Here is a 27,368-nt window from a genome sequence, read left to right as displayed (position 1 = left end):
GCGGGTTGGCGGGTTGGCAGACGGGTTGGCGGGTCGGGTTGGCGGGTTGGCAGACGGGTTGGCGGGTTGACCCACCCGCCTAACCCGTTTATTAAACGGGTCAGCCGGGTTGGCGGGTTGGCATACCCCCAACCCGAACCCGACCTGTTTAATAAACGGGTTAAACGGGTTGGCTTAAGCCCAACCCGAACCCGCCTAAGAGGCGGGTTGGCGGGTCGGGTCAGAAATTGCCACCCCTACCCAAAAGGCAGGCTAAGTGGTGTCCATCCGAAACTCATAACAAATGGCCGATGAGCCTAACGCTCATTTTCAAAATGAGCTGATCTTGTTCCACATTTGTTTCATTCCCATGGAAGGGAAAGACCTTTCATGAGAAGCATAAGGGGCACATATATATTTCTAAAATATCCCGTCAACTTAGCTTTCTCATGAAAAGGCTTTCATAAGAGACTCCTTCATCTCAGGCTCAACTCCCCACTAGGTATGCGGGTGCCTTTCACTTGTGGTACGTCTCTGCAAAGGCTTGGGCATCGGTCACCCCACCTGTAGATTACTTGCTTCAGTGGGAAACTTCGTCATGAAAAAAAAAACTGAAAAGATTCACACATGAAAAGTGGTAGGTGGTGGAAAAGAATTGATGAGGCTCACTTGTGTCGGCACAGTACTTTCCCACTATGATGATTTGATGTTTGTTTGGTTCATGTGAAAGGAATAAAAAACACAAGAACCTCACACTTAACACTCACAATTCACAACGATTTTACGTAGTTCAATATTGAATACCTACATCCACAAGTTCCTATCTCCTTATATGCAGAGAGAAGATAGGTTTCCACTATTTAGCAAATTGTTACTACTTCGGGGATCACAACTCTTACAATTTGGGAATTACTTGATAACAATAGAGGAGTTTCTTTTGTGAGAAATTAGAAACAATCTCCTTTGGTTTAGAAAGATCGTGAGGCTGGCAATTTCTTAACGTTTTGAGCTTTCTTGATAACTCAGTTTCATATCCACTATCTTTACATGCCTCCTCAAGCAAATCTCTATTTCAATGAGATTGAGCTTGCTTCCTAACTTGCAAATCTTGGCTCAGGTAGTGCTCTGTTTAGAATATTTGCCAATTGTTCTTTAATACTTATGAATTTTACTTTAATTTTCTTCCTGACAATCTTTTCTCTAACAAAATGAAAGTATATTTCAACATGTTTGGCATAAAAAAAGGATTAGTTGCAAGGTATGTTGTACCTAAATTATCATACTAGAGTATTGGTGTTTGAACAAGGAGACCTAATTCTTGTAAACATTGCTTAATCCAAGCCAATTTAGATACTACTTAAGCTAAAGCCTTGCATTATGTTTTGCTTGACCTGACCACAATATGTTGTTTGGTAGAACTCGATGTTAACAAGTTTGTTCCCAAGAAAGAGCGATATTCATTCATAGACCTTTGATCATCAGGGCAACTAGCTCAATTTGCATTAGAATATGCAGGCAACTTGATATTACACTTTGAAATCTTCATCCCAAAATTAATTGTTCTATTGTTATAGCCCAATATTCTCTTGACAAAGGTTTAATGTTTAGTAGTAGGTTGGTGCATAAATTGGCAGGCTTTATTGATAGAATATGAGATGTTTGTTCGAATAAATATAGCATATTGTAGTGCACCAACAATGCTCCTGTAAAACATTACATATTCAAGTTATTCTCCTTCAAATTTTGATAATGTTATGTTTGAAGCAGTCGTGTAAGACATGATTTCAATTCTTCAAACCTATTGTTCCAAGCAAGTCATATATATATTCTTTCTCTAAGATATAATATGTTTGAAGCAGTAAGAGTAACATATGATTTTGATTCTACTTACAAGCAAATCATATATATATATATATATATATATATATATATATATATATATATATATATATATATATATATATATATATATATATATATATATATATATATATATATATATATATATATATATATTCTTTGAGTTGTAGTCATACAAATAATTTTGCCAAACAGAATCTCTCTCGGTGACTGTAGCTTTAATCCAGCTTAGCGCTAACTAATCTAATCTGTTTCACGTCTGGTATTCAGGGTTAGCAATAGACTTACCACCTTGAACGACGTACTGTAATGGAGGAGGATACGAACCAATAACAAACTTGAGAATTTGAGAGAGCCAAAGCACATAATTATTCTTATCCGGCTTTATGATGACTAAGCTCGAGAAGCATTTCATTTGAACATGCGATGCTGGTGCTTCTTCATATGATCTGGATTCTTCTTTTAGGCTAGATAACGAGCAGGATGAATCTTCCTTCGCGGATCCTGTGGTGGTAATTGAAAAGAAAAGAATTGCCAGCTTAACAAGTTCCCATGAAAGTTACATGAAGCCAAACAGGTTCTTAGTAAATTTTTCTCAAGAGTCTGATTTGGTCCAATTAATATATGTTAGACCGAGTGCTATATAGCTCTCAGTGCACCATTTGTCTGCCTCTGATTAGGAACCTTACCTTATGATTTTACGTTGTTGTCTCTGGGATTCATCTTCAACAAAAAAAGAAAAAAGCACATGGATTGGGATGGGAAAGTACCATTGCCAACCATGCTTTTGAGCTACTTGTTTGGGTCATGATGAGGATTTCCAATACTTTATTCAAAGCCAACCAATTCCCTACCACCATGACAGAAGCTTTTAGAAAGAATGATTCCCAACGCCACCCAAGAAATACTAGTCATAATGTGCCATCATATGAGGGCTAATAGATTTTGTCATAGCCTCAATGGATTGAAGCTTAACCGTTAACTTACTCCCAACTGCTACATAGTTCAATAAAGCCCCCACAGAAGGAAGCAGATCAGGTCATTTCTAAAAATTCTAAGGATCATGATACATTTCTAAAAAGTCTTGGCAAGTAATGCTCACTTCAACAAGATTACCAATGGGGGGAAAACACTGATTTCACCAACACCACCTTAATGAATAATAAAGGGAAAAAGTTCCATTTGAGGTTAAATTTTGTCCCTAATTCCAAAAGTGGTCCTAAATTTCCTAATATGCACTACAAGTTTCTTGAAAAACTGCCAAATAAGGACATGAGGTTAACTTCCAACTAGGGCTGGGCATCATCCCGATCTTGGCCCACTGGGTTTTAAGTATGGCCTGGCCTGGAGATGGCCCGACCCATTTACTAATGGGCTGAGTTTTGGCCTGGTTCTTAACGGGCTTAGGTTTGAAGATCAGTCTGTGAGCCGACCCAAGCGGGCCGGGTCCAGGCCCATTTGTAGGTTATTTTTTAATAAAATTAATAAATTAATTCTTATAAAATTAGTATCTTGGATTGGGTCTAGGCTCATTTGTAGGTTATTTTTTTAATAAAATTAATAAATTAATTCTTATAAAATTAGTACAACTAATTAGGTAAATAGTAATAATTAACAAGTTTCCATGTACCCAACAAATTATCTTTCTAGTTTTCATAAAATTAATGCAACTAATTAGGTAAATCGTAATAGTTACCAAGTTACTATGTAATTAGTTAATTTTTTTATTTTTATATTATTAAAAAATTAATAGATAGCTCAGGCCCATAGGGCTGGCCCGGTAACACTGGGCTGACCTGGTAGCTAATGGGCTCGGGCCTAAAACCTTGACCCAAACCCTGCTCATGGAGGGCCGGGTCGGCTTGGCCCATGAGGCCGCCCGGCCTGTTGCCCACCCCTACTTCGAACATCCTTGGATGCATAATTCTTTTGTGTTTTCTATATTATCCTTTAGAGAAAATTTTGGTATGTGAAATATTGCCCTTGAAGTTGAAAAATACTTATTTACCATCATAGAAAGGTAGGCACTATTATCATTTGACTCAATTTTAACAGAGATTTAACCTGAGTTAATGGTCAATGATAAAGAGTAGGCAGAGTTTTTGCGGTTTCTAGAAAAACAGAGACCAATATCAAGGTTTGGCCTGGTGGATGGGGCCTTGGCCGTTAGATGAGTGGTCAAGGTACGTCATCCCTTTGCATAAGCCCAAGCTCAGCTTAGGCCCCTGTGGCAGGGGTCCTAGCCTCGGAATTTTACGCCACTAACATGACGATCGTAGGTATGACAGGCTGAGCCAACATGATCAGATCTTTGTGTTGGGTGTGATTTGTTCGCATTATAAATAAATTTTTTTAAAAATATGAGGCCTTTTATGAAATTAGATGCAAAAGGTTGTCCCACAAATAAAATTTCTCTCTTCTTCTCTCTCAAAAGCCATGAATTGCTTGTCAGTCTCAAGGTATATGAAAGGTAGGACAGCCCACAAATGAAGCAAAGAATATATGCCAATTGTTGTAAAGCAAAAGCTACATTATAAAACACTAAATCTCCTAGAAATGCGTTTTTCATACTTGGCATACCATTTCAGCATTTCTGGATGGCCCCAAAATGTGAGTCCAATGTCCACTAGCTTTCTTTCTATATATATCACAATGCATCCACCACACTGATGAACAAACAACCATTCTTGAACACCAAAGATGCTGTCAATTTCTCCATTCTTCTTGCTCTTCCTCTTCCTATGCAATTCACTAACTTCATGTAATCAGTTTACATTTTTTTGCTATGATGTCATCTTTTATGCGGCGTAGCTGCATGCTGGTCCTGCAGCAGGGCGGATCTATCTCAACATTTCTCGAGATGGACACCCAAACCCATCTCAAGAAATGTTAAGATTGATGGCTCTCAGAGGTGCCACGCCGCGCTGCATATAATGTGAAGACTCTTTGATATTTGTCATGACTGCCTTATGCATTCTTTCCTATATTATAGTGAAAAATGTGTTTAATTGCGAGTTTATTTGAATTGTTACAGATGGGGTAGAGCTCATATTAGTGAACAACTGCAAGGAGAGCATCTGGCCTGGCATAGTGGGAAGTGCTGGGCATGCCACACCAGCAGATGGTGGCCTACATTTGGGCTTTGGTGAGGAAGTCATCTTAAATGTGCCACAAGGCTGGTCAGGGAGGATATGGGGCCGCCAAGGGTGCTGCTTTGATGAACAAGGCCACGGCGAGTGCGAAACAGGGGACTGTTCGGGTCAACTGCATTGCAATGGAGCCATAGGCACGCCGCCGGCGACGGTTGCGGAGATGACACTCGGCACACCCAAGTTACCTTTGCACTTCTATGATGTGAGCTTGGTGGATGGGTTCAACCTACCAATCTCTATGGTTCCAGTTGGGGGTGGCATTGGGTGTGGTGTGGCTTCATGTGAGAATGACTTGAATGTGTGTTGCCCATCATCAATGGAAGTGAAGAAAGGGGGGAGGGTGGTTGGTTGCAAGAGTGCATGCTTGGCCACGAACATGTCTAAGTATTGCTGCACGGGCAACTACTCTACACCCAATACTTGTAAGCCTACAATCTTCTCCAATCTCTTCAAGGCCATATGCCCTAGAGCTTATAGCTTTGCATATGATGATTCCACTAGTCTTAACAAGTGCATGGCACCCCGGTACCTCATCACCTTCTGCCCTCCTAGTCCTTATTAGTTTAAACTTGATCCATAGAGCAATTGGTGGTCACTTTACCAACTTATTTCAAATTTCTTAGTTGTGTAAATAGTAGTTTTTTTAAAAAAATTATTTAAGCCTAGTGTTTAGTAGAACAAATTTTTTTGTGCTTAAACAGTAAGGTGGCCGAAGTTGCAGCTCTAGACAGGAAGGAATCGAGAAATTAAACTTCTACCTCATGTAGTTGAGATAAGGCTCCATGATGATTGAAAAAAAGTTGCTCTCTCTCTCTCTCTCTCTCTCTCTCTCTCTCCTTATGTGCATGTGTGTTAGGAATAGGTCTGGCTGGCTTTAGCAGCAGGGCTCGGACCAACCTTGATCTCAAGGGCCCATCTGTTTTCAAATGCAACTTATATATATATATATATATATATATATATATATATATATATATATATATATATATATATATATATATAGAGAGAGAGAGAGAGAGAGAGAGAGAGAGAGAGAGAGAGAGAGAGAGAGAGAGAGAGAGAGAGAGAAACCTACCTCAGGATCAAAGGCCTAGTCGTGCTGGCTCTAACAGATACTTACAGTCGCAGTCCTGGCCTTGGGCTTGCCCCTTATCCCCAGGGAGTCCAAATGCATCTTCTTTCTTGAAAAAAGATGAGGCTGTAGGACCCTTCCTTTTTTTTTGGACAAACACCATTGCAACTTTTTTACTAAAATAAAGCAATGGTTTAACGATCCATATATACTTGCTAAGTCACATCTGATATTGGAGGATCCTCCCAAGCTTCTGAAATTGGTTCCTTTGATGATATTGTATCAAATTCCTGGGCAGATAAGAGGCAAATTGAAATAACAAAGGCCAGTGTCTCAATTGTACAATTTCCACTTTTTTTTTTAGATTCAATTGAATGACAGAACCAGCTTAGCATAGGGGCGAATGTGGGCTCAGATGGGTCCTGCCCATTAGAGGATGTAGGTAAGGCATTTGAAGGATGAAATGCAGAAACCAGCTCAAGAGTTCCCTTTAGGGATGAGCATTGGGCCATGTGGCCCGCGGTCAAGCCTGGGCCTATTCCGGCTGAGCCTGGGCCAGGATTTAGACCCCATCCTGACCCAGACTATCAACTGGATTCAATCCAGTCTAAAAAATGGAGCTGGTATGCTCCAAGGCTGTGGTTTTTAGACAGTTTGACCAGGTCGTGGCCCAGCCTAGCTAAGTCAAAAAAAGGTCCGGGCCAGTGCCGGATCGCCCCATTTGCTCACCCTGGATATTTATGAGTACTTAGCTGACATTGTTTAATCGATCCGTTCCAGAAGAGAGTTACCAAATCTGTCCCAACCAACGGTATAGTTGTATAACTGGTAGGGGTCTGCCTAACCCCAGCTTGCCTTTCAAAAAAAGAAATCTGGCCCAAACCAGTACCATTGACATCCCTACCACTAATTAAAGAGTACTCAGACCCAACAAATTCTTGGATCGGGTTATGAATCCATCTAATGTTTATGCCTCTACATCTGACACAAACCTTTCCACTCATTCTCTATCCACCAGCACTCCTATCTACATTGAGAAATCTTAATGGTGAAAACTAGAAAACAAAAAGAAAAAATGTTTTTTATTCACTAATTAATCATGTAAAAATATTACGTTTCTTTGGGGAAAAAAATATTACACTTCTTTGGGCTGAAACTAACTATACAGTATAAATGACAATAGTCACAACAAAGCAATCTGAGTTTAACACTTGACCGTGGATCCATGAGTTGGAAATGTACCATCTTTTTCAATCCATATTCCAATCAAAATATGTTTCAAAACATGCCTTCTCTAATATCCTAATCTACTGCAGTATAAGGCCCACCACATTCCACGTTTTTACTCTTTCTCCCAACTTTACTGCACTATAATGAAAAAATTTTGATGTTTTTTTTTTCTTAATTCTGATTGTACAGATGTGTTTAGCATGATTGATTTACTAGAAATCAATACTTGGATCATGAATTTTAGATAGAAAAAAATGGTATTTGGAGCCTCAAAAATTTATGAAAATTGATATTTGAAACTTATAAAATCCTATCCATGCATCGGAAATGCTCCAAGAACTGATTCCTATAAAAATAAGCATATAAATCACATCTGTAGAGTTAAAATTTTGAAAAAAAACACAAAAAATCTAATAAAACGTGTGGTGGGTAGGTTTGGCATGTTTTTTAATAAGTAGGTTTTCATTCCTCTCTTGCTTTATATATATATATATATATATATATATATATATATATATATATATATATATATATATATATATATATATATATATATATATATACATGAAAGTGGAGTATGTAAACCAGCAAAATATATAAACTAGTATGAGCTGAGTTTTTCATAGGATTTTTTGCAAATCTAACCCTGCAGATGCTTGTGTGCTTGAATATTTATGAAAAATTTAAGCAGTTGATTTTCAAACGTTAAAAGATCTTTCTTATACATTGTAAGCGGATTATCTAAGAGTCTCTTTCTATAAAACAAAACATCTAGATCACATCCATACTGTGAAATTTAAAAATAAAAATAAAAAAACCTATGAACATGTATGTCAGTTTTCATATTTTGCTGGTTTACATATTTCTGTTAAGGATGCAATATATATATATATATATATATATATATATATATATATATATATATATATATATATATATAGATAGATAGATAGATAGTTTGGGATAAAGTTATAAGGCACCTCCCATGTTCCCTGTGCTTACTGGCAATACGGCTTGAAGGTAGTTATGATAAACAAAGTGCCACAAAGATTGACACACACCACTACTCTTCCACCCTTTTTATCACATGCTACATCAATTTCGCTCAAATGCCTGCAAAACAAACTTGAGAAAACACCAACAATGCCATCTCTTTCTCCGCTGCTCTACTTTTTCTTCCTCTTGCTCTGCAATTCATTTTCTTCATGTAAGCAATCTACATTTCATTGATATTTGCACTACATGTTTCCTTAATATTGAATGTCATATGCAGTTAATTAGCTAATTTTAAGTATTTGTGCAATGTGATGCAAATGGGATAGAGCTGATACTCGTGAACTGCAAAGAAAATGTATGACCTGGCATACTCGGAGGCGCCTGGTGTTCGTCACCGGGAACCGGCGGCTTTCACTTGGGTATTGGCGAACAAGTCATACTGAACGCAGGGCTGGTCAGTGAAGATATGGGGGTTGTTGGGTTTCCCTCCTTTGTGGGATCCATTGATTCGATGCACATTCAATATCGCTGCTAAATTCCAAGCATGACGCCTGTTGAGGATGATTTTCGTATTTGATGGATAGCAATTTTGTAGAAGTCTTCTCAGTTGAATGACGATTCAGTTGTTCAGAGTTTGAGGATCAGCGATTTGTCGATAACGATTTGGCGAAGAAGTGCTTTAACCTGAATAGTGATTTGCAGTACTCATTGGATAGCGATTTGTGGTATCTCTGCATAGTGATTTATGGTATCGCTGCATAGCGATTTGTAGTAGTCGATGCATAGTGATTTGTGGTATCGCTACATAGCGATTTGTAGTAGTCGCTGGATAGCGATTTGTGGCTTCAAGTGAATAGTGATTTGTGCTAATGTGCTTCAGGCTCATTGTAAGTTGTGCAAGACATTTAGTCTTTCACATTAAATGCGAGTTTCGGCCTCTATTTAAGGGATGAATGAGAGAGCAATAAAAAGAAGCAGAAGAAATTGAAGAGGGCGAAAAGGGGTGAGAAACTCTTTTAGGGCACCGAAAGGGTGTGGAGTGAGCAAAAGCAAGAAGTGTTGCTACACTTATTTCAGGACAGCTTGGTCAAGCTGGTTCTTTAGATCATTCATTCTTTTGTTTCTCAATGAAGAGACGAAAAGAAAGTCATCAGGTTCTTCTACCTCTGAAGTACTTGTGATTGAAAATCGAGAGAAAAGCAGGAGTAAGAGCAAGGCTCTGCACTACCATGACAAATCCAGAATCCACTCACACTTGAGCTCATAGAAAGATGTCGAGTGTTATTATTGTCACAAGAAGGGGCATATGAAGTGGGAGTGCAGGAAGCTCAAGTTCGAGGGGCAGAGCACAGAGAAGAGCTCAGAAGAAAAGCAGAGTGCCACAACCGCAATCACAAATAGAGAGCTCATGGTTATCTATGATGGCACTAGCATTAATCTGATCGGTCAAGAGACTGATTGGGTTATTGACTCTGGAGCTTTATTTCATGTTACCTCACAGGCTGATTTCTTTACTTCCTACTCGCAAAGTGATTTCAGAAATATCTAAATGGGAAATGAAGATGTGTCGAAGATTGTTGGCATTGACGACATTTGCTTGGAAACAAAAGTTGGCTGCAAATTGTTGCTGAAAGATGTGAGGCATGTACCAGACATCCGATTGAATCTGATCTCTGTCAAAAAATTGGATGATGAGGGCTACAACAACACCTTCAGTGATGGAAGGTGGAAGTTAACCAAGGGTTCCTTGGTGGTAGAAAGAGGAACTAAGACTTGCTCCCTCTACACTTTGCAAGCGAAGATCTGCAAGAGTGTTGTGAATGTTGTGGAGACTGGCTCATCCACAGAGTTATGGCATATAAGGCTCGAGCATATGAGCGAGAAGAGACTGCAAGTCCTAGTTAAGAAAGAGCTCCTGGTGGGTGCAACAGGTACATCTTTGGAACCTTGTGTTCATTGCTTCCATGGTAAACAGAATAGAGTTTCTTTCCATAGAAGCATTGCATCTAGAAAATCTCATGTTTTAGATCTTGTACATTCTGATGCTTGTGGACCTTTGAAGGTCAAGATACTTGGTGGTGCATTGTACTTTGTGAATTTCATTGATGATCACTCTAGGAAAGTTTGGGCGTATACACTGAGAACTAAAGACCAAGTTCTAGATATATTCAAACATTTTTAGGACACGACTGAAAGAAAAACTGAAGGCAGTTAAAGTGTGTTCGCTCGAATAATGGTGGTAAATATATTAGATCATTTGATCAGTATTGCACCAATCATGGCATCAAGGATGAAAGGACTATGAGGATGACACCTCAACAGAATAGGGTTGTTGAGAAAATGAATCACACCATCCTTGAGAGAGTCAGATGTCTGTTGTCACACTTTAAATTGCCAAGATCTTTCTGGGGTGAGGCAATGAGGACAGTTGTTGATCTTATCAACTTGTCTCCTTCTATTCCCTTGAAGGGAGATGTTCCAGAGAAAGTTTGGATAGGGAAAGAACCTTCCTATGAACACTTAAGAGTGTTCGGCTGCAGAGTTTTTGTTCATGTTCTGAAGAAAGAAAGGTCTAAGCTTGATCTAAAAGCCAAACAATGCATATTTCTTGGCTATGGACACGAAGAATTTAGCTACAGACTCTATGACCCTGTTGATAAGAAGGTAGTCAAAAGTCAAGATATTGTCTTTTTGAAAGATCAGACCATTGAAGACATTGGTAAGTCTAAGCCATCAAAGTCCAGTAAAGGTGATCTTGTTGACTTAGATCCCCTTGATGCGTCGACTATTCAGGATTTTGTGGAGGAGATGCAACCTTCTCACAATGATGCAAAGGAAGGATATGATAAGTCAAAAATCAAGGAGGAGCCAACACCCCAAGAGTCACTTCCTCAGACTCCGATAAGAAGGACTACCAAAGAGAAACAATCATCTACGAAATACTCATCGAATGAGTATGTGATGATTACAGATCAAGGTGAGCCAAAAACTTTTAAAAAAGTTTTGGAGGACGAAAACCAAACTAAGTGACTTAAGGCAATGAAAGAAAAAATGAATTCATTGTATGAGAATCATACCTTTGATCTGGTAAAGACACCTAAAGAGAAAAAGGTGTTGAAGAATAAGTGGGTCTTCAGGCAGAAGACTGATGAGATCAACTCTCAACCTAGATACAATGCACGTCTTGTAGTGAAAGGTTTTGCTCAAAAGAAAGGAGTTGATTTTGATGAAATCTTCTCATCAGTTGTAAAGATGTCCTCCATCCAAACTGTGTTGGGTATAGCTGCAAGCATGAATTTGAAAGTTGAACAGCTTGATGTGAAGACTACATTTCTGCATGGTGACTTGGAAGAAGAAATTTATATGGAGTAACCATAGTCTGCAAGTTGAAGAAGAGCTTGTATGGATTAAAGCAAGCACCAAGGCAGTGGTATAAGAAGTTTGATTCCTTTATGACTGAGCATGGATATTCAAGAACCTCCACAAACCATTGTATGTTTGTGAAAAAATTTTCAGATGGTAATTTTACCATTCTCTTGCTTTATGTGGATGATATGTTGATTGTGGGCCAAGACATCAGCAGGATAAACAAGTTAAAGTTGGAGCTGAGTGAGACCTTTGACATGAAAGATTTAGGTCTAGCAAAGCAGATTCTTGGGATGAGAATAGTTCGTGACCGATCACATGGGTTGATCTGATTATCATAAGAAAAGTATATCAGAAAGGTTCTTGAGAGGTTCAACATGGACAAAGCAAAGCTTGTTAATTATCCACTTGCAGGCCATTTCAAACTTAGCTCAAGTCAATGTCCTGCAAATGATGAAGAAGAAATTGAGATGCAAAAAATTTTCTATGCTTAGTAGTAGGTTCGTTGATGTATGCTATGGTCTGTACTCGACTAGATATAGCTCATGTTGTTGGAGTTGTTAGTCGATTTCTGTCAAATTTAAGGAAGGAACACTGGGCAATAGTGAAATGGATTCTGAGGTATCTTCAGGGCACTTTAAAGTTGAGCCTGTGTTTTGGAAAGGGTTAACCTATTCTTGATGGTTTCACAGATTCTGATATGGCTGGTGATGTAGACAGTAGAAAGTCTACTTCTGGGTGTTTGATTACTTTTGCAGGGAGAGCAGTTGCATGACAGTCGAAATTACAGAAATGTGTAGCTCTCTCTACTGTATAAGTTGAGTTCATCGTCATTAGAGAAGCCAGTAAGGAATTGTTGTGGGTGAAGAAATTCTTGCAAGAGTTGGGCTTGAAGCAAAAGAGTATGTTTTTCACTGTGATAGCCAGAGTGTGATTCACTTGAGTAAGAATTCTTCATTTCATTCAAGATCAAAACATATCGATGTTCAACACCACTGAATTCGAGATGTTTTGAATGAAAAATTACTGCAATTGGAGAAAGTGCATACTTATGACAATACATCAGATATGTTGACCAAGTCATTGCCCAAGGACAAGCATGAGAAGTGTCAATTTCTAGCAGGAATGGAAGAAGCTTCCACATAAGTCGGGAAGGGGAGAATTGTTGGGTTTCCCTTCTTTGTGGGATCCATTGGTTTGATGCACATTCAATATCGTTGTTGAATTCCAAGCACGATGCCTGATCTTCTTGAGGACGAGTTTTGTATTCGCTGGATAGTGATTTGTAGAAGTCCTATCAGCTGAATGACGATTCAACTGTTTAGAGTTTGAGGATCAGCAATTTGTCGATAACGGTTTGGCGAAGAAGTGCTTTAACTTGAATAGCGATTTGCAGTACTCGATGCATAGTGATTTGTGGTATCGCTGCATAACGATTTATAGTAGTCGCTGGATAGCAATTTGTGGTATCACTGCATAATGATTTATGGTATCGCTGCATAGCGATTTGTAGTAGTTATTGGATAACGATTTGTGGCTTCAGGTGGATAGTGATTTATGCTAATGTGCTTCAGGCTCATTATAAGTTGTGCAAGATGTTTAGTCTTCCACATTAAATGCGGGTCTCATCTTCTATTTAAAAGATGGATGAGAGTAATAAAAAGAAGCAGAAGAAGCCGAAGAGAGTGAAAAGGGGTGAGAAACTCTTTTAGGACACCGAAAGAGTGTGAAGTGAATAAAAGCAAGAAGTGTTGTTGCACTTCTTTCAGGATAGCTTGGTCAAGCTAGTTCTTCAAATAATTCGTTTTTTTGTTCCTCAATGAGGTATATCTTCTTGTTCATTTCGTTACACCTTGTGTGTTTGTAAGACTTATGCTTTTTGGCCACTCTGTAATCTTTGTTTGAAGAAAGTGAAAGTTGCTAACCTATTGGTCGCCGTGGATGTACCTCAGTTGATAGGGAATCATGTAAATCGTTGTGTGCTGTTTTGTTTCTGCTATTGGTTTGTTTTGGTTTTATTTTTTCCACCGTCATTGCTTTATTGTTTTCATCGATTCACACTTGTGGGGAGACCCAGTACGTCTGTTTTAACCCCAACAGAAGCGTTAAGGTTGTTGCTTCGATGAGAATGGGCATGGAGTGTGTGAAACAGGAGACGGTACGAGCCTAATGCAGTGCAAAGGCGTCGGTGGTGTGCTGCCTGCGACGCTCATTGAGGCAATGTTTGGCACGGACAAGTTGCCTCTGCACTACTACGACGTGAGCCTGGTCGGTGGGTTCAACCTACCAGTGAGCATGGTTCTGGTTGGAGGTGGGTCTGGGTGCAGTGTTGCTGGGTGCATGGCTGTCTTGAACTCGTGCTGCCCAACTACGTTTGCTGTGAGGCGTGGGAGCAGGGTAGTTGGTTGCAAGAGTGCGTGCTTGGCTTTGAAAACTGACAAGTATTGCAGCAGGGGAGGGTACTCTAAGCCGCAGAGTTGCAAGGCTACTCTCTTCTCTAATATGTTCAAGGCCATCTGCCCAAGGGCCTACGGCTATGCGTATGATGATGCCTCTTAGTCTCTTCACGTGCATGGCTCCAACGTACATCCTCACCTTCTGCCCTTCTACTCATTAGCTACAAACAAGGCTGTTTCTGTTGCCAAACTTAGTCATTATTAGTTTATGATATGGTGTTAGCTAGCGTTTTGATTCTTCGTGACTCTCTCTCTCTTGGAGGGAGGTCCAATTAAGGTTGCAAACGGGTCGGATTCAGGAAGAGGATTTTGCAAAACGGGTCGGAAGGGATTAGACTCACCAATGTATTTTGGGGTTGAAATCCAAACGGTTTGCATCCCTATGCCAAATTCCTCTCCTAGCTCATCAAATCTCAGCTTGTATGATTTTCCACCTGACGCTGTACAAATGACAACCTTTGCATTTAGGGGTGTCGATGGGTTGGGTTTGGTTCTGACCCAGGTGAAACCAGACTCATACCTGATTTGAGATACTAGTACCCGGTCTGGACTCAGGTTCAATCAGACTCGCCATAAGAGAAACCATACCCGAATCTTATAAGGATTACATGAATCAGACCTGGACTGTACACGGTAAAATAATATTTTTATCCTTTTTACATTGAAAAGTTATGAATCTTAGTTGAAACTCGGGTTGGGTCAAATTTCACAAACCATGCCTGGCTCCATATATTAATCAGACCCTTCAGGTCCAGATTGTAGTCAGACCTTATTTATCACCAAACCCAACCCATTAACAACCCTAATTGCATTTTTTTTTAAAGTCAGTCACCCCTGTTTGCATTAATACTGGCTACATGACATGCAAAATATAGACTTTTGTTTTTCTTTTATTGAGAGGAGACAAATCTGGACCACTTGTTTTGCCAACTTGAGTGTACCATAGATCGGTATGCTCTTCCCAACCAAATAATAATTCAAGTTGGATTTTCATTTCATTGATAGGCCAAATGCATATCAATATATAAAGAAACCACAGTAACCAAGATCTGCTCTTAAGCATGAACCTGTTACGGATCGACGTGGCCTATGAAGACTAATAAACTTGTGAAATAAAATCTCACAAACCAGCATCCAATGCTAGGGCTCCAAATGGATTGGATTTATTTAGATCTCTGATCCAAATCTGACATATTATTCTTAGACATGGATTTCAAATAACATCATATTGGGGTTGTACTCAGATCTACATGACCAACATTTAGATCTTGGTCTTTTTTGTATGACAAGGAGCCCTTGCTGAGAACCGGGTCACTTAATGAACCCGCCCTCCTGCGAAGTAAACCCCGGGTGAGGCCCAAGCCCTTAGGAGCCCATCAGTTAAAGGCACTCACACACCCAGTAGGAGTCAAAACTAGGGGTGGCAATTTCTGACACGACCCGCCAACCCGCCTCTTAGGCGGGTTCGGGTTGGGCTTAAGCCAACCTGTTTAATAAATGGGTCGACCCGCGTAACCCGTTTATTAAACAGGTCGGGTTCGGGTTGGGGGTATGCCAACCCGCCAACCCGGCTGACCCGTTTAATAAACGGGTTAGGCGGGTGGGTCAACCCGACCCGCCAACCCGTCTGCCCGACCCGTCAACCCGACCCGCCAACCCGACCCGTCAACCCGACCCACCAACCTGCCAACCCGATCCGTCAACCCGCCAACCTGACCCGCCAACCTGAAAACCCGTTTACCCGACCCAACCCATTTATTAAATGGGTTGGCGGGTCGTGTCGGGTTACCCGTTTATTAAACGGGTCGGGTTCGTGTTTGCCACAGCCGACCTGTTTAATAAACGGGTCGGGTTCGGGTTGAGGTATGCTGACACGCCAACCCGCCAACCCGACCCGATTGCCACCCCTAGTCAAAACTAGGACGAAGGGGTTAGCATCTTCTCCCCGGGTCCCCTACCACTTGTAGTGTTGGCCAATTTGATCCATTTGCACTTGTCACACGTGGTCGTGTCAGCATCCGTGTCCGTGTGACATTGAGTTCCAATCTTTCGAGCTTCCGAATCTGAATTTTGCTTTCTAACAAATTCCACGAGTTCCCAAAGTCTACCTCTACAATCCGAACCAAACAGGTATTGTTCAAAATCCTGCACCATCTTAATAAAATTTACCACATCCAAGTTCAGGAATTCGATGGCCTAGGAATCCAACTTCAGTAGTATTCAAATCAAGGTATCCAAACGATCCCCAGAGAACTTTTTCAAATTAAAGAAAAAGAGGGAAAAGACCAAACACTTCTTTGTTGGCTATTTTACGATGAAAATCCAATCTTGGAGTTCAAAATAGCGTCAAATGTGCTGTTTTTCTTGGAATCCAATTCACCACCTTACCAGAATTCATGGGCATTCTCTACAAATTGTAGATGAGGATGAAGAACGTGCCCCATGACGTAGAATTCGTAGAATGCAACGACCACCAAGAATTTTTAGCATCTTCTGCAAACAATTCGTCACACCCACCATCATTTCCAGATTCTACTGTCCAATTCAATCGTCAGATCGGTCATACCATATCAATTCCAAGTCTTGCGGAATTACCTTCAGATTTTCCCGGGCACTCGGTTGGTGAGTGCAGGTAGACTACTGCATGCTCACATAGTGGTCAATGGACTGCAGAAATCAAGCTACTTATGCTCCAAACTCATCCTCTTTTATTGTCAATGTGGCAGAATTCTGGATGCCAGGAAAGTGTTTGATGAAATGCGTAAGAGGAATTTAACATCTTGGGTAGTTCTGATTGGTGCCTATGCGCGTCATGGGTATTGGAAGACACGCTTGAATTGTTTGATCGGATGCAAAGGGAAGGGTTTGCACCAAATAAGTACGTTTTCCCCAGATTGTTGAGGGTATGTGCTAATCTTTCTGATGTAGAAACTGGGAAGAGGATTCACGAATTGATTAGGAGTTCTGGATTTGAGACTGACCTTTTTGTCGATAGCGATTTGGTTGATATTTATGCAAAATGGGGGTGTCTGGGAGATGCCTGCCAGGTGTTTGATACGATGTCTCAGAGAGATCTCGTGTCATGGAACACCATGGTCTCTAGTTATTCTCAATATGGGTTGGCTGAGGAAGCTCTGAAGTTGGTTGGAGAGATGAGGATTTCGGGTGTTAAGCCTGACTCAGTCACTTGGAATGCGGTGATTGTGGGATTCTCTCAGATGGGGAATGTGGTTACGGCCTTAATTTCGTTTCGTGATATGCAGGCTGATGGAATTGTACCAGACATTGTCTCCTCGACAGCTATGATCTCTGGTTTTTCCCAGAATCATCTCAATGGCGAGGCATTTGTGATATTTTGTAGAATGTTACTGTCTGGTTTTATGCCAACCTCAGTAACTATAAGTGGTCTCTTGCCAGCTTGTGCAAATTTGGAGAATATGAAACATGGAAAGGAGATCCATGGTTACTAGTTAAAGGAGTTGCAGAAGCGGTTTTAGTTAGCAGTTCTCTTGTTGATGTCTATGCAAAATGTGGGTTCATTTCTGAAGCTCATAAAGTATTTGACGTGATGCCTGAAAGGAACAAAGTGTCATGGAATTCCATGATATATGGATATGCAATGCATGGGCATGGGGCTGATGCACTGAGATTGTTCGATCAGATGCAAGGTGAGGGTGTAATTCCAGATCACATTACTTTTACTATGCTGTTCACTGCATGCAGCCATGGAGGATTTGTAGATGAAGGTCGGACATATTTTAAAACCATGCAGCTTATGCATAGCATAAAGCCAAGAATGGAGCATTATGTTGCCATGGTGGACCTTCTTGGGAGAGCTGGGATGCTGTTGGAAGCTTATGATTTTGTCAGAAAGATGCCAATGAAGCCTGATTTTTATGTTTGGGGAGCTCTGCTTGGTCCTTGCAGGATTCATGGTAATGTTGAGCTTGCTGAGATTGCAGCTTCACATCTCTTTGAGCTTGAACCCGATGGTTCTGGAAACTACATTTTATTGTCGAATATACTAGCAGATGCAGGTAGGTGGAGAGATGCAGCAGATGTAAAGAAGATGATGAAAAATAAAAGGATAAGAAAGAAGGCTGGATGTAGTTGGTATGAAGATGGATGACACTTCGATCCTTGATTTTGACTCTAGTATTTAAACTGGTCTCATGATCCCACAAGTTATTTTTTGGTTTCAACAGTTGTATTCTTCTTCTACAACTTTAATTTTCCATAGTTTGAAATGTTTACTTTTGATGTCAGAAAATAGTTGTTTCTGAGGTTTCCACACACACCCCTCCCCCAGCATGCAGTTGAGCTTGAGCATGCTGGATGCATGTATGAAGAAGTTTTGAAAGAAAACTTATCATCCAATTGGCATATAATTTAGTCACTGTAATGTAAGTGGATCTTTTCATTTTTGATAATTGACAGCATATTTGTTATTCCAAAAATAGCAAGGTTCTCTTTCAAGTGGCCCAAAGTTTACCAATAATTGTTAAATTGAATTATTTTGATTATTCCCTGTGACCTATTTTGTACAGTTGTGTCTAAAGTTTGTTTTGCTTTGGTTGAGTTTTGATGTAAAGTGTCGAGTCACTTGCAACTTTCTTTGGGCCATCCATGTACTTTGGTTTAGGTTGAAAAATACCCTAAAGGGTCTGCCCGTAGATCTGAACTATAACGAGCCTTCGGGCAAAAATGTGAATGAATGTAAATGCGAAGAGCTTTCTTTTGTTCACCCTCGTTGTGATTGTTTTCGAGTGATTGATATTTCTCTCCCTCTTTATTCTCTCACTTTCTTGTACTTTCAGTTATCAAAGTTTTCATTGTTGCAAGCAAGCGATCAGAAGAACTGTCGCGTCGCGCTGGCTTATTAAAGAAGTAGGATCATGACAGGTGGTACCAGAGCCTGTTTTCGAGTTGAGAAAGGGACTCAAGAGTCGGTGTCGAGAGACGTGCTGACAAGCCACGATTTGTGAATAAGACATCATGGCGCACCGTTACAACTTGCGGAGCACCAAAGAAAAAGTAGTTGCCGAGGCCGAAGAGATGGGTTCATCTCGGGGCCATGAGCAGATGGTCGTGACCGTCAACAGATTGGTGGCTGATGTGATTTTGCATGAGAAAGCGATTTCACGCGCAGTTGAGTTCGGAGGACTGGACGATGAGGTGACGAGCCTGCAAGAGCAGGTAAACATGCTGATGGGACATGTTACTTCGTTGACTACAACAGTGACTACCCCGACTGAAGTTGAGGAGCTTCAGTTGAAGAACCGCACTCTACAACGAACAGTTACCCTCAATGGTAAAAATAGTGATAGGTTATCAAAGATAGATATGCTGAGGCCAGCTAAATTTAATGGTTTAAGGGATAACAAGGACATAGAAAACTTTCTTCTAGGTAGAAGACTACTTGGACATTCAGAATGTATTGGCTGAAGACCTTAGGGTGAATGCGACAACAACTCTACTCAACGGAGATGCTATAGCCTGGTGGAGACAGAAGCGTAACGACATGCAAATGGGTAACTACTTGATTGATACCTTTGAAACCTTCAAAAGTGAGCTACGAAACTACTTTATGCCAAGGAATGCACAACACCAAGCTTATCGGATGGTGGCAGAACTCAAGCACACTGGAGCCTTGTAAGACTACATCAGGACGTTCCAGAAGCTCATGCTAGACGTACCCAATATATCGGATGAAGACAAACTCAACTGGTTTATTATCGGACTACAACTTTGGGTACAATCCGAAGTGGAAATGAGCAATCTCCAGACTTTGGAAGATGCATATGTGACAGCCGAGCGACTAATGGATACACAATACAAGTCCTTCACTCCATCGACTAAAGTTGGGAAGAATCCAAACCACGGAAGCAAGAAGGAGGATCAGCACGACAATAAAGGTGAGTCGTCGACCCAACACAATTTTGACAGGAAGCAAAATTATAAAAAACACAACAATAACGACAATAAAGGGATGGTTGTGACTTCTTGGTTCTGTGGCGAGAGACATATTGTCAGATAATGTTCAAAGCGCCTCGTGAAGGACGACGGGCAGGCCAATGCAGTGCAGGCGAAGAGTAGTGACGTCGAGGTCATGCAACCAAGGATGGGAGCTATGCAGACGATCAACATAGTTAGAAGTTGCACAGTTGAGAGCATGTCGGTTAGCAAAGAGCTCATGTATCTGGAAGTCATTGCGAATGAGAAGCCTACTACGGCAATGGTAGACTCGAGGGTCATGCATAACTTCATCTCACGGGAAGAGGTGGAGCGGTTGGGCTTGAAGCCTGAGCCAAAGCAGAGGACCATCAATACGATGAACTCTGAGGCCAAGACAATCTTTGGTGAAGCAAGGGATGTGGCTATCCAAATTGGAAGTTGGGCCGGCAAAGCCAACTTCTCAGTGGTGTCCCTAGACGACTTCAGAATAATTTTGGGCATAGAATTTTTTCGCAGCCAGAATGTGATGATGTCATCAAAGTTCAACTCGTTGACAATCATGAGGTCAAACTTTTTGCACACGATATTGTGTCTTACTCTTGGAGGTAAGTCTTTAATGTTATCTGTTATGTAATTGAAGAAGGGTATCAAGCGTGGAGATCAGACATTCCTAGTCGTCGTGTGCATCGAAGAAGGAAAGGTGGAAGCAGCAGTGTCGTCAACCCTTGCCCCACTATTGACTGAGTTTCAGGGAGTGATGCCTCTAGAACAGCCGAAGCGTCTGCCACCGAGACACGAGGTCGACCACAAGTTAGAGCTGACCCCTGGACCAAAGCCCTCTGTCATGGTCCCTTATCACATGGGACCAGCTGAATTGAAGGAGTTGTGCATGCAGCTGGATGAGATGTTGGAGGCAGACATTATTCATCCTTCTAAAGCACCCTTTGGCGCCCAGTACTCGTTCAAGTGAAGCATGATGGCTCTAAATAGCTATGTGTAGACTATCGTGCGTTGAACAAGGTCACAGTGAAAAACAAGTATATGTTGCCACTAATAGCGGACTTGTTCGACCAGCTAGGCAGTGCCCCTATCTTTTCAAAGTTAGATCTATGACCGGGTTACTGGCAAGTGAGGATTATTGATGGTGATGAGTCCAAGATGACTTGTGTCACTCGCTATGGTGCCTATGAATTCTTAGTGATGTCATTCGGGTTGACTAATGCTCCAGCTACATTCACGATGTTGATAAACAAGATATTTTATCCTTAGACAAGTTCGTGGTAGTCTATCTCGACGACATCGTAATTTACAGCAGCAGCATGAAAGAACATGTCGGACACTTGCAAACAGTGTTTCAGGTGTTGAAGGAAAATGACTATTATGTCAAGCGAGAGAAGTGTCTCTTCGGCCAGGAAGAGATCAGCTTCCTTAGCCACGTCGTGGGGTGTGGTTTGCTACTCATGGATGAGCAAAAGATAAGAGTCATCCAGGAATAAAATTCGCCAACTAAAGTACTAGAGTTGTGGTCGCCAACTATTATCCGCGATTCATCGAAGGCTACTCCCTCATTGCTGCACCCCTCAAGGATTTTTTAAAAAAGAATCAGGTATGTCTCTAGCTAGGAGCCTGCCAAGACGCCTTCGACAGCTTGAAGAAGGCTCAGTGTTGCGGTTGTCGGACCACTCCAGACCCTTTGAAGTTCACACAGATGCCTCAGACTTCGCCATCGATGGAGTTATTATGCAGGAGTGTCATCCAATTACCTATGAGAGCCGAAAGCTAAAGGATGCGGAGAGGCACTACACAGTGCACGAGCGTAAAATGATGGCCATCGTGCACTGCCTCAAGATCTGGTGATACCATCTTCTGGGTGCCCAGTTCATTATCAAGATAGACAACGTCTCCACAAGCTATTTTCAAACGCAGAAGAAGCTGACACCCAAGCAAGCTCGATAGCAAATGTGTTTAGTTGATTTCGACTTCGCTTTGGAGTATATGGTGGGGAAGACTAACATTGTCGTTGACGCCCTGAGTCACAAGGCAGAACTGACGGTTGTGCAGGTGGAGCCTTCTGAAGTTCACTTGGAGGGCGCATTGTTGGATTGCATCTGCGAAAAAATACAACATGACACAATAGAGCAACACATTGTCTCTCTGGCGCAGGCGGGAAAGACTCAGTGATTCTGGCTACGGGACGACCCCCTTATGACTAAAGGAGTACGCATCTTCATGCCGCAGTGGGAAAGCCTTCGCCACAAATTACTTAAAGAGTGTCATGATACTTTATAAGCAGGTCATCTAGGTCAGGAGTGGACCTTAGCACTCATTGAGCGTGGTTACTATTGGCCGCAAATAAGAGACGATATGGAGGGGTATGTGCGAACGTGTCTCATCTGCCAGCAAGACAAGGGGACCAACCAAAAGATTGCTGACTTTTTTGAGCCTCTACCTATCCCAGAGCGTCCTTGGAAAAGCATTTTCATGGACTTTATTGTTAGCTTATCGAAGGTAGATGACTTCAGCTCTATCCTGGTGGTGGTGGACTGTTTCTCTAAATACCATCACCTTCATCCCAGCTTTTAAAAAGTATCATGTAAATAAGACGGCAGAACTATTCGTCAAGCATGTGGTGAAGCACTGGGGTGTATCAAGAAACAATGTGAGCAATCATGATGCTCGCTTCATGGGCAAATTTTGGCGTGAAGTATTTCGGCTACTCGACTCTGATCTGCTATTTTCAATAAGTTTTCACCCACAGACCGATGGGCAAACAGAGCACATCAACGGACTATTGGTGCAATACCTCAGGTACTTTATTAGCGCCAATCAGAAGGACTGGGTAAAACTCCTAGACATGGCCCAATTCTGCTACAATCTTCAGAAGAGTAAGTCTTCAGGCTACAACTCATTCGAGATAGTCATGAGACAGCAGTCGCTGACCCCGCATACTCTAGCCATACAGGAGAAGTGAAAGCCATCATTTGCCTATCAGTTTGTTTGAGATTGGCACGAGCAGACCGAGTTGGAGAAGGCATTTCTACACAAAGTGGTCAAGAGGATGAAGAAGTGCGCAGACAAGTAACATCGTCCTACTGGGTTCTGTGTTGGGGACCAGGTAGTGGTGAAACTCTACTCGGATCGCACAGGTATCTTTCATGGACGGCACCGTTGACTAATCAGGAAGTATGAGGGATCATTCTCCATCACCAAGAAAGTTGATAACCTAGCATTCAAGCTGGACCTGCCCCCAAACTTCAAGGTGCACCATGTGTTCCACGTGTGCAACCTGAAACCGTTCCATACAAACAAGGAGGATCTGGAACGTAGTGTGCCATAACGCGCTCCTATCTTGGAAAGGGCCTTGACAGTACAACGGGCCGAGAAGCGTTTCAACAAGATCCTTTGCCACAAGGTCAATTGCTTGGACGAACAGAAGAAGTATCTGGTGCAGTGGGAGGACACAGCGAAGCTGACATGGGAGCCAGCATTCCGGATGAAGAGCCGCTATCCGGCCGAAGCCTGAGCCTACCACGAAGCTGATGGCGCTAAGGGCGATGCATGACTTAAATGGGGGAGCCTATTCCCCTGTGACCTAGTTTGTACAGTTGTGTCTAGAATTTGTTTTGCTTTGGTTGAGTCTTGATGTAAAGTGTCGAGTCACTTGTATCTTTCTTTGGGTCACCCATGTACTTTGGTTCGTGTTGAAAAATACCCTAAGGGTTCAACTCATAGATTTGAATTGTAAAGAGCCTTCGGGCAAAAATGTGAATGAATGTAAATGTGAAGCGCTTTCTTTTGTTCACCCTCGTTGTGATTGTGATTTATCTCCCTCTCTATTCTCTCGCTTTCTTGCACTTTCAGTTATCAAAGTTTTTGTTGCTACAAGCAAGCGATCAAAAGGCTTACGGCGGTAAGGAAGGATCGTCGTATCGCGCTGGCCTATTGAAGAAGTAGGCTCGTGACACTGATAGTGAGTCAAATTCATGTAGTAGTCACTATCAGGATGGGAGAACCTATAGGAACCAAGTACAACACTAGCTTTCTTCATCAGGATATTTGTTTATTTTGTTGTTCTATTCTGCTATTGATGTGGAACATTTATTCTTGAGGATGTGGATGCTTTATTCCTTCAATATATTGGTGACATTTGTGGACATGTTTCATATGGTTTCAGGGTCAGCATGGGCTGCAGTGCTGCACATGTCTAAAGTTGGCTAACTGATCACCCTCGAAGAAACCTTATGCCATTAAAAAAGGGTTTGTAGATTCCTCATCGGTTATAGTGCCATATTTATGGATGAAGATCATGTTATCATTAAGAATTTATGATGTAGACCTCTCTTTCATGCTTGCTTTGTGGACCATCTTCAAGCCTGCCCAATGGGGTTTCTTTGTTGGAGGAGCAGCTAGTTCGATCCTGCAGGAATTAGTGTTTTACTGCAACTCTGGTATATTTCATATGATAAGTACAAGTTGGTTATTTCTTTTAGTGATGTCTTTTGTAACTGTGACAAGCTTATTGAATATTGATCATTCTTGCCCGTGAAAGCATGTCCATTGATGTTCTCTGCTACATAATACAATCTTGGTATTCTTAGCACTGCTTTTGTAAAGTGGGACCCTACTGTTTGCTTACTTGTGCTGGTGAAAAGTAAAGTGTCAAGCATCTCTGTTTTGCAAAAGCGACACTATGAAAGTGAACTAATTCACTACTTAAAATGACAGTTTCTTAGTTGCAGTTTTATTGTTTCCCAGATTTTATAAGGTTATATGCATAAAAAGCATTTTATAAAAAAATTCCAGGTTTCTCACATTTTGGGAAGCGGATAATTGAAATCGATTGTCACACATATGGGCCTCCTTGTTTCTGTTTGTTCATAACCAAAACGTCACATGCTCAGACTGCAGAAAAAACGCACACCCTTCTATTTATACATCACCCAGAAGGATCACGGGCAGAAGCAGGTATAATCGCAGCCTTTGGTGTGCTTGTAGATTGCCTGATATATGGAACGAATTACTCTCTTTTTTGTTGGTTTAACTAGTAGTTATTGTACAATGATCTATACATCTCGTCAGACCAGTGAAGTGGCACAAATATAGTTACTAGTGAAGAAAGAATTGTTTAGAATACATATTTAAATATTCTTTTCTTGATTACCTTTTTTATATTCCTTTTGAAGCTTTGGTGAAGGGAATCTGATTCTGTTGGCTTAATGCTGTCACCCCTGCTATCCACATTCCACAGAAAATAAGGATCATTCTTTCTCAAGGAATGTCGAGACTTGAGATTGTCCTGTGCTCATGTTTTTGTTGAACACTGTTTCCATAGTTCAGGGTGGGTTCAGGGACCATGAAGAGCCTGTCCAACCTGATACAGAACCAGATTTGCCGAGCTCCTGTCTTGGTTTTGTCAGGCTTGGGCCTTGGATCCAGTTGAGCACAATTCTGTAGCCAAGCCAGTTATAGGCCTTCTTTTAAAGGTTTGCACTCAAAACCTGAGCCATGCTTGGTTACATACGAAGCTGTCCCAGGCCCAAATTCTAGGCCCTGCCCTTGGCCACCCTGGGCTGGTATCTATCCAAAAACCCAGCATGTGCCGAGCCTGATGCCAACCGATATCCATATGTTCTGGTTGTTCCCCAAAAAAGTTCCTAGTCTTCAATTCCTTAGGGCAGACATTCTATTTGAGTTGAGGATGTGGGTGCGGTTTTTCACTCCTTTATATATGCATCCAAAAGCATTGGCAATAACTCTGGGGAGGACCTCCCTACAAATTCCAAGAATTGGAGGCCTTTCACTGACGCCTGAACCCAAAACAGTTATTTTCCATTCTATTGTAATTTGTACCAAGTGTTCACATTATATGCAGCCGCGCTGCCAGCACCCATCTTGGCATGCAGCGTCGCTGCATAAAAATGCCCTTTTTGTACTAATTTCATTTCAAATTCAAAGAAAGAATTGAATTTTATGCTCAATCAATCATAGGATTATACCGAGTACTTCCAGCTTGACCAAGCATATGCTCAGCCCATGCTGTGAACATAAAGCACAAGGGTTAGGTGCCTGCAGACAGCATGACCACCTTAAGTGAGCACTGACCTTGTAGAGTGGACTCTTTTTGCTCTTTGCATCTAGTAGAAGACTTCCTTATGCTCACTTTGTGAATGTCACCAAGTTGGCAGAATGTCACAAGTTCGACACCCACAGGTGGCACGCCACCCTTGCCGCAAGGTTGAAACTGGGTGTACTCCCCGGTGGGCAAAAAAATCAGGTGAGCGTGGGTTTTTCAGCCTGCCATCCAAACGGAGCCTTTAGGCCCTTCGTGAAAACCTGAAGATAGATTAGACCATGCAATTCTTGCTCCTTTTCTCATCATAGATCCTTATGTTCTATTTTCATTGGATTTAAACCTGAAAAAACATGAACTTAGACCTCTTCCAGGTGAAATCCGTGTCCAAGAAGCCAGCGGCTTAACTTGAGATACAAGTGATTTTGTCCTAGCTCAGTTCGAGCCGGATTTGAACCTTAGCGGCCACATGCTAGAGCAACAAACTCTCTCTTAATCTGGGCTTCAATATCCTTCATTCCTGAAACAATGAGCGTGACAGTAGTAGTTATACTCCTATTGGAACTGGAAGTTTCGGAACAGGCGGTTCCTATACCACCATAACAAAACTGCCTTTTAGTTTTAAATTCAGATAGGATTCTTGTTAGCTTCATCCCTCAGTGTAGTTTGTTACGCCAGCTCCAAAAGGAAAAGTTGCATTTGAATTGAAGTTCCAATTGGGGAGTAGTATTACATGGAGTCACAAGAACATGAGAACTACCGTGTGAACTGTGATTTTCATGTTTTTTTTTGTTCTTTTCTCTTAAACTAACCGTATAGTGATCTACATGCTTGGTTTTATAAGGACTAGCTCTTAAATCATCCAATTATGATGCATAAAAAATATCTTTTAAGGCTTTAAAATCAACTGATTGTAATCTTCATAAATATTTAAACATCCAAAATTCATATTTTTTTCATTGAAAATACATGATCCAACAATAGATTCCTAGCAAATTCACCATGCCGACCACATCTACATGGCTGAATTTGCAAAAGTATTGGAAATGCCCAGTTCACACAGTAGTTCTCATGTTCTAGTGACTCGTATTACATGATAGCTAAATACCTAAATTTTTACATATTCGCTAAGCAGACTGGTTCAAGCTGTTGGCATCACCTTCTATCGCAGGGTGGAATCTGGGATTAGATAGAAACCTTGTTCGATAACAGAATTAAGACAAATTCTCCTA

General features: G+C 41.2%; 1 protein-coding gene and 2 pseudogenes across 1 annotated transcript; all 3 read left to right on the top strand.

Annotated features, from left to right (window-relative positions):
• Positions 1 to 369: 369 nt before the first annotated feature.
• On the top strand, positions 370 to 5,553 carry LOC149821375 (thaumatin-like protein). Its single transcript, XM_089981942.1, has 2 exons — positions 370 to 428; positions 4,872 to 5,553. Exons 1-2 carry the CDS (start codon positions 370 to 372, stop codon positions 5,551 to 5,553), a joined length of 741 nt encoding a protein of 246 aa, XP_089838068.1.
• Positions 5,554 to 8,436: 2,883 nt separating this feature from the next.
• LOC149821374 (thaumatin-like protein pseudogene) lies at positions 8,437 to 14,272 on the top strand (annotated as a pseudogene).
• A 2,898-nt stretch (positions 14,273 to 17,170) lies between these two features.
• Positions 17,171 to 19,002, top strand: LOC149821373 (pentatricopeptide repeat-containing protein At5g59600 pseudogene; annotated as a pseudogene).
• Positions 19,003 to 27,368: the final 8,366 nt, after the last annotated feature.

Source organism: Nuphar pumila, chromosome 12 (genome assembly GCF_984573655.1).
Source record: "Nuphar pumila chromosome 12, dmNupPumi1.hap1.1, whole genome shotgun sequence".
Lineage (NCBI taxonomy): Eukaryota > Viridiplantae > Streptophyta > Magnoliopsida > Nymphaeales > Nymphaeaceae > Nuphar > Nuphar pumila.
The sequence above is the reverse complement of the archived record's forward strand: the minus strand, read 5'-3'. Positions and strand labels throughout refer to the sequence as shown.